The sequence below is a fragment of the Emydura macquarii genome, unplaced genomic scaffold (genome assembly GCF_026122565.2).
Source record: "Emydura macquarii macquarii isolate MOO-44397 ecotype Brisbane River unplaced genomic scaffold, CSIRO-AGI_Emac_v2 contig_2768, whole genome shotgun sequence".
In the NCBI taxonomy this organism is placed as follows: domain Eukaryota; kingdom Metazoa; phylum Chordata; order Testudines; family Chelidae; genus Emydura; species Emydura macquarii.
Genome location: NW_027132905.1, coordinates 9,275,257 through 9,289,281, shown reverse-complemented (window position 1 = coordinate 9,289,281; position 14,025 = coordinate 9,275,257). Strand labels below are relative to the sequence as shown.

At 36.5% G+C, this 14,025-nt stretch overlaps 1 protein-coding gene across 1 annotated transcript in view; it reads right to left on the bottom strand.

Moving 5' to 3' along the window:
- LOC137165936 (cyclin-dependent kinase-like 3) overlaps positions 1-14,025 on the bottom strand; it is a 70,998-nt gene that overhangs the window by 35,659 nt on the left and 21,314 nt on the right. Inside the window, exons 12-13 of the mRNA XM_067567470.1 lie at positions 13,503-13,665; positions 12,745-12,842 (exon numbers count right to left, since the gene is read on the bottom strand). Of these exons, the coding sequence (XP_067423571.1) occupies positions 12,745-12,842; positions 13,503-13,665 (261 nt within the window). The remainder of the gene's footprint in view (positions 1-12,744; positions 12,843-13,502; positions 13,666-14,025) is intronic.

Below are 14,025 nucleotides of genomic sequence, written 5' to 3'. Positions count from 1 at the left end.
AACCCTTTATCTTTCTGATGTCGTCAGACTGCCATACAGTTTACTACTTGTGGGGTCATGTATGTATTGATCACTTGCATTATAATAGGAATGACTCAACAAGACTTTAAGTTAATTATCAGATTTAGAGTATTTGTAACAACTATTTTGTTGGTGTAAAATATAAAAATGTATTTTAAAATTGATCCCCAAAAGGGATGTAATAATGTGGACATGTTACTGTTTGCATTATTTAAATAGGAAAAAGTTGGTTTCTAACTTCCATTAATTCTGCACTGTCAAGAAATACCCTTGGCAGCATTAAAGTGTGTAATTTGTTCTAATGTAAGAGTAATTGAGGCTTTGTATAAAATCTGTTTAAGACTTCAAATCCTATTTGTTTCGTATAGATTTCTTTAGAAGGGCCATAATGAACATCCAGAGGGAAGTACTATGCTTTCTCCATGATATTCCCACCATCTGACCAGTAAAATATTGATTATTTGAAGTACATTATGAGTACTGTATTTCAAAGTTCAGACCAGCACAGCAGTAACAATGTACTAAAAGCGGTAGTTAGTATTTTAGAAAGCACCACAAGAGTGGGTGTTGTCATATATCTGACCATGGCAGGAAGTAGCAGAAATCTCACAAGAATGGTTATTTTGTGAGCTTTCTGGCCCAAATTTGCAGACAGAAGAGATGTGGATTGTTCTGGAATAAGCAGATGAACTTCTGGAGCCCTCACTGAATCAAATCCAACTTTTTATGGTTCACATGTCTCTATATTGAATAACGTCTCCTCCGTTAAAAGACACTGTGATACACAGTGGTTATTGGTTTATATTCACACCTTAGATTTTGCTGAAAAACTTTCCAGTATAGACAAGGGCTAAGGTAAATTCACTTTGTTTTTTTTTTACACTGCAGGGTGTGCAATGACAGAAGGAGGCAGGGTCAAATAATGGAGATCCAGCAGGAGGGATGCCCAAACTTACACAGAAGATACACTCATCCAAAAACTTGGTTTAAGCTTTTAAAAAAATAAAGGTGTGTACATTACTGTAACCCTGAGGCAGGGGTGGCTTTTTCCAAAACAAGTTCTTCTGGTTTCATGTGACTATTTAACATACTCTAGTGTTCAAGAAAGAGAATTCCTGTTCTATGGAAACTGCCACACTGCATTATAGCGAGAGGTGGCATGATCTGTTTATTGGTACAGGGCAGGAGACAGGAGATCTGTGTTCTATCACTCACTCACTGTCTGAATTTGGGTGTCACTTCCCCCTTTCCACGCCTGTTTCCCCATTTGTAAAATGGCACAATACTACTTATCCACCTAAGTGCTTGAGATATGCAGATGAAAGGAATTATGTAAGTTCAAAGAAGTATTATTAATATAATAAAATACCAAATAACAATAATATATGGAATAATAATAGTAATAAAAATATACGGAACTCTTCACCATAGAAGGCACTGAATTTAGCCATATGAAATAATATAAAACATTTTTTCACCTCTACATCTGAAAATCTTTTCAAAGATAGAGAAGTAATATTATCCCATTTTTCTGATAGGGAAACTGAGACAGAGAGAATTGAAGTTACTTGCCTAAAGTAATACAGGAGGCCAGTGGCAGTGGGAATGGAATCCATCTTCATTTTAGTCCAGTGTCCCATCTCTTGGGCAACACTGTCTCCTCTGATACATACACTGCAGAATATGAAGAAAAAAATGCTATAACCAAAACTATTTCAATTGAATTGAAAGAGGAAATGTTTCAAGAAGATGGTCTAGTGGTCAGGACACAAGCATATAATTTCCATTAATTCTGAGTTCAAATCCCTGCTCCACCACCAACTTCCTGTGTGTACTTAGGTGAGTCATTTGCACTCTGTGCCTCAGTAGCCCATCTGTATAATGGGTATAGTAGCATTTCCCTACCTCACAGGTGTGTTATGAGAATAAATGATACTCTAATGCCACAGTCATGGAGGCCACATAAATATCTAAGATAGTTAGAATATGCAGGTATTGTTGACTGAAATATTATACCTGCAAAACACAAAGCTTCTTTTTAAAAACAACTTGTTTCTCTAATTATTGGGTGAACAAACAGCCCACTCCCTACTTCAGTTTTTGACAGTGGGCTACAGGATGCCAATGACAGTTTAGCTAAATGGAAATACTTGCTTTCCATTCCTCTGCTTGTAAATGTAAATACTCTTCCCATGTCACCCAACCTTTATCAGTTCATTTATCATTCTCCACACCACTTGGAACCCTTCACATGCTATAAATGATCAGAAAGATGCCCAGTGGATAGGTAGTTGGCACTGGGAAGGAGAAGAAGGGTATGGACAGATGTTAAAGAGGATGAGCCAGGAGCCCCCTCCCAAACAGATTTTTTGAAAATTATTTTAATCAAGTCTGAGGCTACATTTTAGTAACCAAATTACAATTTCAGTTTGGTTGACCTATCAACTGTGTTCAGACAAACCTGAATTTTCTTTTCAAGGTTCTTTGCTATGTATTTTCTTGCATTTTTAAGGAAAATACTGATGGTAACTGATTTACTGTGTAAACAAAATAACACGGTCATTTTTTCTTATAATTAAAGATGTGGTGTCCAAGAAGGTGAGTTAGAGTCAAGTAAAATTGTTAGTGTCAAGCTAACCGGCCCCCCTCCCGCCCAAAATCATACGCTAATTAACAGTCTAAGAAAAATAGGGTAATATATTACTGCTGGGGAGGTTAGTTTGGGATGGAAAATACTGCCCAAATGTGTCTGATGTGGCCATTGCTTATTACATTTCTGTGACACCTTTTGTCCAGAAGGGTCCTAAGTCCCTCTAGGGACTACATTACCCATCCCAAAAAGCAACTGCCTCTCGGGTAGAAACAGAGCACCAACACAGGAAAACAGGATTTCTAGATGAGGGAGGGACTATCCATTTGTCCAACTGAAACTCCCAGGAACTACTTTTTTGAGCGGGGATGATACTACACAACAATGGCTTCTAGTCAGGTAAAACCCTTTAAGTAACAGCTGCTCGCAGTCAGTAAATATACCTGTGTATTTAAAGCACTTCTAATCTACTTTTTATGATGCAATGGTGAATCAAGTTCTTTTTTTGCATTTGTAATTAAAGGTGGGACAGATGGTGAAGACTTATTTTAAAGTGCTGCATCCATTACATTAACCTACTGTTAATGATAATTTAGTAAAATGGAGCTTTTGCTACAATGAAACAGTACCGGAAAGAAACTAGACCTTGAGAGACGATTACTTGATGAAGAGCTTCATAGTTAAAGCAGTCCACTGAATTTCAGTAAGTCAGTGCCAAATACCAATCGTATGACTAGTTCAGTATAAAGAATGGTGTTTCTTCATGTCAATATATTTCACATGTACATCCATGCTAGCCTAAACTGCATCCAAATTCCACCATGTATACCTGTAGTTTTCATGTAGAACAAAGCAATGTATCCTAACTGTATATTAAAACAAAAACTAATCAGGCAGCTGCTAAAAAACTACTCTTTTAAAGTCTGCTAATGAAAACAGTAACTTTAAAGGGCTCAGCCATATTTTAGAAAGTTCAAACTTTAATCAGAAGCAAAGAGTTCCCCTTAATAGAAAGAAAAGGACTTAGGAGAAAGATGAAATCTCTTCCAAGGGACAGACTAGCCCATAGCTGAAATCATGTCATCACACCACCACAAGATGTTATGGAGGAAGGTTTTTCACCAATAATATACAAATAGGGCTTCTCCATGTTTCTAAATGCTACTCCTTGGATGGCCATCAATCCTGAATGCTCATTGCAGCTGCCTTATATCTAACTTATGTGTATCTCAAATGCAAATTAGGTGGGGTTTTCAAGTTTTATGGCTAACAGAGGAAGCCTCTGAAAATAAAGACATGAATTTCACAAGTAGTGGAACTGTGCTAGGTTTTCCTGGATGTCAGGTAACATTTTTCATTAAATGCAGAACTCCTCTATGATATATGGTTTTTGGGCACTAGGTGCTCCTACTGAAAAAATCTTGAGTTTGAATGAGATTTCAGCAAATGTTTCACAATACATTTTACCCAGTTACAGCTGTGGATGGCATAATGCCCGTCTCCCAAGGAACTCACCTACAACTGGTATGGTATTCATCAGTAAGGTGTCTTCTACAGACAAAGGATACTCTTCCAATATGCAGGCCCTGGGGCAAGTCTGAAATGCTTATGAGAAATGGCACGAGACTGAACACAAAAGACCCACAATGGGCCAGATTAGTCCCTGTCATAACTCTTATGGAAGTTACACCACAGATTAATCTGGTCCAATGATTAATGATGAAAGAAATTAAAGGGACTGCCTCATATCCTATAGAGCTTTAAATTATATTTCATTTTAATTCAATCTGTAAAATTACTATTGTGCTCTATAGAAATGACTATGAGGTCACAAAGGATAATGAGACAATCTAACCTCTGGCATAAGTGGGTGCAACTCTATTGACAGTGGTAAAGTTGTTTGCATTTTCAACAATGCTGAGTCTGCCTCTATGATTTCATGCAAGGAATAATAAAAAAATACTATGACTAGAAGTGCAGGATTAGAAGGGACCTCGAGAGGTCATCTAGTCCAGTCCCCTGCACTAAAGACAGGACTACGTAATATCTAGTCTATTCCCTACAGGTATATGTCTAACCCATTCTTAAAAACCTCCAAGGACAGAGATTCCACAACCTCCGGAGGCAATTTGTTCCAGTGCTTACCTACCCTGACAAGAAGTTTTTCCTACTGTCCAACCTAAACCTCCTTTGCGGTAATTTAAGCCCATTGCTTCTTGTCCTCCTCAGAGGCTAACAAGAACAATTTTTCACTCTCCTGCTTGTAACCTTTTGTGTACTTGAAAACTGTTATGTTCCTAAGTCAGCTCTTCTCCAGACTAAACAAATCCTACTTTTTCAATCTTTCCTCATAAATCATGTTTTCTAGACCTTTAATCATTTTTGTTGCGCTCCTCTGGACTTTCTCCAATTTGTCCACATCTTTCCTGAAATGTGGCACCCAGAACCAGACACAGTACTCCAACTGAGACCTTCTCAGGGTGAAGTAGAGCGGAAGAATTACTTCTCATGTCTTAATATGGACTTATTTATCATCTTTCTATCCAAGGATTTCAGAGCACTTCACAAATACTAATGAAAGGTGCGTCCAAGCATTCCTATAGTGAAATGAAACTGGGGCACAGGGAGGTTACACGATTGCCAAAGTTCACACAGTACATCTGTGGGAGAGAACAGGGGCTGTGTTGTCTAGTGGACAGGGCACTGGACTGGGAGTCAGGAAACCATGAGGTTCTGTTCCTGACTCGCCACTTATTTTCTGTATGATATCGGGCAAATCACCGTACCTCTCTGTTTCCCCTTCCACCCTTTTCAGTCTTGTCTATTTAGTCTGTGACCTCTCCAGGACAAAGACTGTCTCTTACTATGTATTTGTACAGCACATAGCACAGTGAGGCCCCAATACTGACTGAGACGACTAGATGCTACTCTAATACACACAAAAAAGAACCAAAACCTCCCGACTACTAGTCGTATGCTTTAACTACTAGCTTAAGCTTCCTCTCCTTAAAAAGCAAAGGTTCTCTTTTCACATAAATGTCCAAAGTAATTGAAAAGAATATAAACATTGTTGCTAAATAGAGTTTCTCATGTGGCATCAAATGCTCTTTAAATTACAATAAAAGTATTCTCTGGGATAATTAGCATCTGTATATCAGTGACTCAAGGGACGCTCCCAGTTCTGAATTTTGAGTGGATGTTTGTACCTCTGATGTAATTTTTTCTCATTGTAATCTGCACAAGCTCTGTGTGCAACACAACAAAGAATAGAATTAACCATCACATGGGTTTTTTGAGCCAACAAGCCAAAGAAACTATGACTTTATTTTGTTAGAGCTTCTACAATTCACTCTTCCTTTGTGAAAGGAACTGCAGACGATCACTCAACATTGAAAAATACGACTTTTGCTATAAGAAAATAACTCGAAAGGAAAGATATTGCCAGTGTTAGAATAATGTTTGTCTCGTGCAGTCGGTCTCAAGGCCAGCTTAAAATATCCATCTTGATTTTGGAAATAATTTATCTGTAATAAAGCAATCATTGTTTAGGTCTGCACTATACAATAACATATATTTAGAAATATTAATCCTCTAGTGTATTTGTTCACCCTTCTTGCAGAAAAACGCAAGGAATAGTGCTGAGAGGAATAAAAATCTCACACCTTTCAGGATCAGAATCTAACTTTTTGTTAAGTCTTCCTAAGACACATTGTGACCTGTAATCCTGTGAGTTAGAACATGCCTGTAGCTGCAACAATAAATGTAACAAATACTTTTGAATACAGTGGTTGCTTTCATATTACTCACATACGCAGTTCTATTCTCAGTTGTACATTTTTGCCTTGAGGGAACTACCTGCCTACATCCATGAAGTTTGATGGCATTGTTGTTACACTGGTTAACTCTGCAGGGTGGAGGTAGTCATATGCTATATATTCTTCCTGGGGGAAGAATTTCTTAAGGCAAAGACTGGCAAGATGTTTATGTTCCTCATCAGGATTTCTTTTACCACCTTGTCAAATTCCATATTTAACAAGACTGGGAAAACACACTTCTAAAAGAGTCCAAATATTGGCCCTCTTTAGGGAAACTGATTGTTTTCAGTTAATAATACTTAGCTCTTATAAGCACATTTCATCAGTAGGTCTCATGGCAATTTACAAAATATGTCAGTGTTATTATCTCCATTATACAGATGGGGAAACTGCAGCATGGCACAGCAAAGTGACTTGTCCAAGGTTAGCCAGAAGCCAGTGACAAAACTGGGAATAAAACCTATGTCTCCTGAGTCCCAGGCCAGTGCTCTATCCAGTAGGCCATGGTAACTGAAAATTCTTTAGCTGTTTATTCTTGCAGCTTCCCCTAGGACCACGTCCTTGAGCCTTATAGCTGCAGTCCCTTTCCTCTGGGGATTTTCAAAGTATGCTAAGTGGATGCCAGCCCATCTTCTATATTAGGGTTGGGTACATGATAAGCTCACTGCTTCCTCCCAAATCTGACCTCCAACTCCAAGAAGGTCTTTTCCAATTGGGTGGCATGGGCCTACCTGACACCATGTACTCCTATCTCCCAAAATACATTTTAAGATAAGAAATGGTTTCCTAGACCTGTAGGGGGAGAGGTCTGAAAAGGCTAATATTTGAGAGGTCTAAAGAGAGCTTGTCTCTCATCCCTAATGTTCAAATAACCCCACTACGTGAGTACCATGTACAATGGCAGGTCTACCCTGGGAATGTATCAGTTCAATGCTGGTGAGGAAGTGGCAATGGATCATCCATCACACATAGTACAGAGATTCCAAACTACTGGCTACACCCTACTATTACCTTTACATATCTGTTTAATCTCGTATGCGTCAGACATTAAATAGAAAGAAATTAAACTGTTCTCAAGTAACCTAATTTTGATTCTGTTGGATGCTTTGCTACTGTAAAATCTGCTTTTTAAAAATGTTAGTAATATTTCAATACTAGATTTTAATTTTTAGATTTAAACAGCCACCATGTTAAAATAGATGTAACATGAAATAAATACTGCTATTAAAGCTTACACACTGGGTCTTTTTCAAATGATCCACTCTTTTCTTTAGATTTCCCCTAGCCCCAAATACCTAGCCTTAAGTTACATATAATTCTCCATTTGGTTTCTTTTCACTGTAAAGTTCTATATATTTCACTAAAAATATTTTTCTTCCTTGTCTCCTAAGGATAAAGACAAGAAGGAAAAGGAGGGTCCTTATAATAAGGTTCTCAGTGGCTTCTTCCAACTCCATGCAGTATGGAGGATACACTAAAAACCACTGCTGCAGTTAGCTAAATCATTGTTACAGGAATTAGAAACTTCAGACTTTGAGGCTATAGCTTGATATGGACAGCACGAGGAAGCTTCACCTCCTTCTGTTTATTGTGATCTAATAGTTTGGGAAAAAGACAAAGCCAAGAATAAAGGAAATCCTGATTCATTCAGTCAGTGATTTAACAACTTTTCCAGCTGCTCCAGTGACCTCCTGGAAAATAAAAGAAATGTGGGTTAATAAATAAGTTAAAATATGTAACAATAACAATGAAAAATTAGGGCAGAAAGAGCTGGAATGTGCTTCCTAATTCCTGACATGCCAGCTATCCTTCCATCCCCTCTGCATACAACTGACATTCATTTTGTACACTCAGTGAATGCCAAATCATTCACATTACTTCATCTCTCACACCCACTTACACATAATGTGTAGCTGTTTACATTGTTGCTGAATATGGCCCATAGTCAATAAAGGCAGAATTGGCAACATAGGAAACAGCAATAAGAAATACAAAATATCTATTAATGATCTGTTATCATCTTTGTTCTTCCAGAAAGTGTCTGTTTTCCTGAAGTACATTTTCCCTTGTACAGATGCATGCTATTGTTTGTTAAACTTGCAGTGTCACACAGGTTCCTCTCACATAAGCATATTGATCCCTCTGATGTGTCATTAATCCATAAATGTGTTAAGTTAATTCAGACATGCAGATTACAGAAACATGGTTAAAACATTACTATAGTATCAGGAGCCTGGTATATTTTGTTGTTTTAAATATCATAAAAGCCAATTCATGTTACGGACTGCCAGCTTGCAAAACATATTTAACTAAATCAAAGTTTTGTAAATAATATTTCAGAACGCAGAAAAGTCTATAAACTGAGGAAGCCTTTTTATTTCTAAGAATTACACACAACCCTAAACAATTTATTTATTAAAAGATATTCCTTCTTGCCTAAGACAAGTTTCGGCATAGAGTGAATTTTTATGGTTCACTTGAATAAAAAAGATTAATAATAGATGATGGACAATTAACTGTAGGTTTCCTGTACATACTGTAGTAGCACAGCTGAAACAAGAACTGCATACATACTGAATATTCTGCATACATACTGGAAATATATTCCTTTTCTCTTAATACATTAATTTTATTGTTATTACATGTTTCCCAGACCCTTTTATAAATAAGAAACTGATGTAGCTGTGAAATCATGCACTATAGAAAGCTGTTGTTTAAACTTTCACACCTATCCAATTGTCTTTGTTTAGAGTGCATATAAGGAAAATGTCTTCCACCTTGCAACTGGTTTCCCTTAAAATGATAAAATACTAAAAAGTGAACTAAAATTACCTTCTTGGCTATTCTAATTCAGGAATTTTCCATGAACAAAATAATTTTTTCTGAGTGTTACACCAAGAATAAGTCACCTTAACAATTGCTTACTCCAAGAGCATGAACATTTTCAGCACATACATTTCTGGATTTAGTTTCTTTTATTTTCAGAAACTACAACAAAAATAGTTAGTAGAGCCCTACTGAGCAAAGGATGTGTGACACTCACTATCCAAAATAATAAACCAAAAAACACAAGGGGCAGGTTTTTAGTCCTGGCCTCTGATTTTGTGTACTCTCTTTGTACATACTAAAGTGCACATACTTCAGCTTTGCATACACAAACAGTGTATAAATGGGGTAGCTGGCCATCAAAATACCCAATCTGCATGTGCAAAATGGATACATGACCACATAGGCAGTCACAATAAATTGTTTATGAAAAAATGGGTGCTAAAATTAAATAGCCAGAAAATCTGGCACACATTTATACCCTAAAGCATCTTAACACATTGAATGATCCATTGTTATCCAGTACATTATCAGAGAAGTCTTAGATCATCATCTTTCAGAGAAAAGAATAATAAGCTCCTACAGAAATGCCAGGCTAATTAATGAATTTCAACCAATTTAGGATCAGTTGGACATCCAGTACTGATAGGTATAGAGATTTTATGCATAAGTACTGGAAGAAGCCTAATGTTGGTACTTAGCCTTCAAAAATAAGTTTTGTGTTTTTCAGATTTCATAAAAGTTTAATGTAAGCTTCATTTATATACGCAATCTTAGGACCAATGCATTCTAAAATAATTTCCTGGGGAATAACCATATATTTATTACATGAAATCTCTAAAATTTCTGCAGAATTATCCAAATATCTTCATTTATGAAAGGTTAATAGAAAAGCACAGATTTTACTGTACTGTGATTCTGCAGTCTTTCAAACTTCATTCTGCTATACAGCTTATTCTACATCTGGCAGATTGGTTTTGTTTTCACTTGGTGTATTTCCTGTATTCTAAAAAATAAATTGAAAAGAAAAGTTAGTTGACTGGCTATACATTCTTATATCTATTTACCTTTATATTAACACTATTTCTCCATATAAGGCACTGATACTGTTAAAAGCCATCAGTTTTGTGAATTGATGGAAAATGATGCTTTAACCAGTCTCCAAACTCCTCTTCACTAGTGTGAATAGCTACTAGACACCCAAGATTGATTAAATTAAGCAGTATACTCTTTGACTTCTCATTTCCTCCATCAGGTCCTATCTGATGATGAAGATTAAAGCCTTTGACAAGCTAGTGTTGTCTTTTGTTTTCCAGGCATCCAGCCAAATTAGACACTTGGTATCAACTACTGCTGTCATGGGCAGGTACTGCCCATGAAGCATTCAGCTGTCATCCTCAAAGTTTCATTCAATGTCACATTTTTCCAAGTATATAACATTGTCCCATAGTGCTTTATGATGTAAAGACATATAGTTGTGTTCAGCGTTACTCTTTTCTTGACTCTTGTAATACTTGTGCACGAAGATGTTAGGACTCAGTTGTGCAACAAGTCTGCACAGTGCACATCCACAGAAACCAGGATACCATTAAAGCTTTTTATATCATTGAAACTGGATGGATTTTCCTTTCTGGCATAGTTCAGCAGTTCTCACTATGTGAGAATCTACGTGAAATCTGAAAATTATGGAAAATACAATCAAATAATAATTGGACAAATTCTTAGCTCCTTACTCAATTTTCGGTCAGCTCTTACTCAGGTAAGTAGTAATTGGCTTTAGTGGGAGCTGACCTAAGTACAAATGGAGTAGAAACCTCAAGATACGGACTACTTAATAATACCTGACATTTACACAGCTCTTTTCCTCAAGACAATTCAAAGTGCTTTACGAAGATTAGGTAAGGATGACTACCCCATTTTATATCTGACGGAACTGAGGTACAGCTTATACTGCAAAGTGTGAAATACATTTAAGTTACAAACTTTATAATCACGTCTGCATAAAAGCATACACTTTGCAATGGACTGCAAATAAATCTTTTTTTCAGTCTTTCTTACTGTAAAACAATATTTCGTATAATTTCATAAACATATGGTATAGCCAGAAAGGAGGAGTTTGGTATGCCATTTGATTCACTGACATGCCTGCAAATGCTGCAACCTCTGTGCTTTCCCCTTTTACTTTTAAAGCCTAACATCTTGGTAACAGTACACATGAATTAATGGAGTGTCTAACACAAGAGATGCATAACCTTTGCTCTTTTTATAGGTGATAGTTTGTAAGATCTTGCCCATCCATTAAATATTTTCTATGATAAAAATGATCCATCATGGAACAATGCATTTATCTATTGAAATCCTGGGTCTTCGTGCACACACATAACTAGATTTCATATAGTGCCTAATTAGTATATTGAGATGCAGCGTGACCTAATGGAACAGCATGGAACTGGGAGCCAGGAACTCCTGAACTCTAATCCCAGCTCTGACACTGATTCAAAGTGATTCTTTGGACAAGCTATCAATACTTATCTTCTCTGGGTCTCAGTTTCCCCTTCTGGAAAATGGGGAAAATAATACTTCCTTTGCTGCTTCACAGAGATATTCTGAAGTTTAATTAGTTAGTATTTGTACAATGTTTCAAAACAATAAACTGCTACAGACATGCTAAGTATTACAACTGTGTGTAAATTTAGGTTGGGAAATATCCAAGGAACTTGTTTTGTGTTTGGCAACTAGAACAGCACATTCTGATCATTATCCCCAGATTTGTCCTGCTTTGGGATGAATAATTACTATGTGTTTGGTAGCAATGCAAATTTGCAAAACCCTCCCATTACAAGTAGGGAAAGAGCTGAATTGATTTTTGATAGTCTGCTTGAGTGCAGAAATTCACAGACAACTGGCATATCTGCTCCTGGGCCTTCCCAACAGTAGCATTTAATCCTTACCCATTCTTATTGTATAGTCAGAAAATGAAAAGCAAGGGGTTTTGGGGGATATAGTGAGCAAAATTGAGACAGCTCAGTAAAAATCAATGAAGTGGCACCTGGTTACACCAGGTCTGAACAGGTTTATTGTGTATTAAGTTCAACATATTCTTTATAGTCATGGATTCTGAGAGTAGATTAATTGTTTGCCAGTTATAGTAATTTATCTTCATCTTAAGTACAATTCTTAAGCATGTGTTATTGCAGTCTGTAGTAGTAGAGTTATATTTAAAGATAGTGTATTAGGAAGGTGGTTAGTAATTGCTTTCTATTATTTAAAAATTTAATTATGCAACATACTTATTTGTAAATTATTGAGCTAGGGAAATGTATATTAGATACAATATCTAGTTTTTAATGAGATCTTGATTTTAAGCTTTTATCCAATTTCCAGGTAGGTTGATTAAGACACAAGATTGAGTGATTTTCCCTCAAGTTCACATAGTCAGTCAACAGCCCAACCCACATGGTCTTTCTACTAAACAAAAATACTGTAATTTACCTCTTGTTTTTCTTGATTCTGATCCACATTTAGTAAAGATGGTATTTTAGATACTTCAGATTTCTTTGACTCTCGCTTCAGCACTTTTACCTGTTTAACTTTTACAAATAGATACCTTATTATTTCCGGATATTGTATTTTTTTCTTTTCTACATGCTCCTTTAGTTTCATCTTCTACATTTAATTGATTACTTTTGAAATAGTGTTGAACAAAAAAACCAGGGTCATACTGAAAATTGAGGATGTAGATTACCGAAGAAGACAACCAGTTATTGTATGCTAAGGGCCTGAATATGAGATACAATTCCCATTTAAATTCAGACTCTGGTAATTTTAATTACTAGACCCACTTACAGAACACGCTGCCACTAAGGGTGTTCCTTTGAGTACACACTGTCTGTTATTTGAACTGGTCTCTAGATGTCATTGTTTTCCATAGACAGACAAGGTAGGTGAGGTAATATCTTTTCTTGGACCAGCTTCTGTTGGTGAGAAAGACAAGTTTTTAAGTTTTCACAGAGCTCTTGTCCTAAAGAAGAGCTCTGTATAAGCTCGAAATCTTGTCTCTCTCATCAACAAAAGCTGATCAAATAAAAGATATTACATCACCCACCTTCTCTCCCTAATAACAGCTACAACAAAATTACATACAACAATGGAAGATATTGCCATGGTATTTAGTTTTGGCTAGATTAACTCTTCTTCAACAGGCACTTGATGCAGATTTGCAAACAGCAAAAGCAATTATAATTTCATACCTTCCATTCCTTTCAGCTCCTTTTGTTGTGCTGTTACTGGCAGTTCTGGGAAATGGATATCTTTTTTCTCAGATTTTGAAATACTGCGTTTCTTTCGGTTCATGTTGGCTGTTTGATCGATCTGAACAGCTCGTTCATAAAGCGTGACTTTTTCTGTTTGAGTCTAAACAAAATCACAATATATTTAAAGCTCTAAGTGGTGTGGCTGTCACTTATATCTTTCTTGGCATGTTTCAAGAAGTTGCTGCCAACTAAACAGAGTAAAATACATTAAAAGTTCAAACTGCAGTAGTGTTCCAAAAGCCAAGGTCTTCACATGATAGAGGAAGCTAACTATGTATCATTACCAGTTATGAATCACCATTATGGAGAACATTTAGAATTTTTATCTTTCAAAAAAGGTCTATCATACTGTAGCTCTTGCTCCTGTATAGGTGGCGATATTCATGGACAAAGGTACTTACATCACCGTGTATTTTTTGCCACCTTACCAATTTAAAGATGAAAAACAAAAGCATACAAT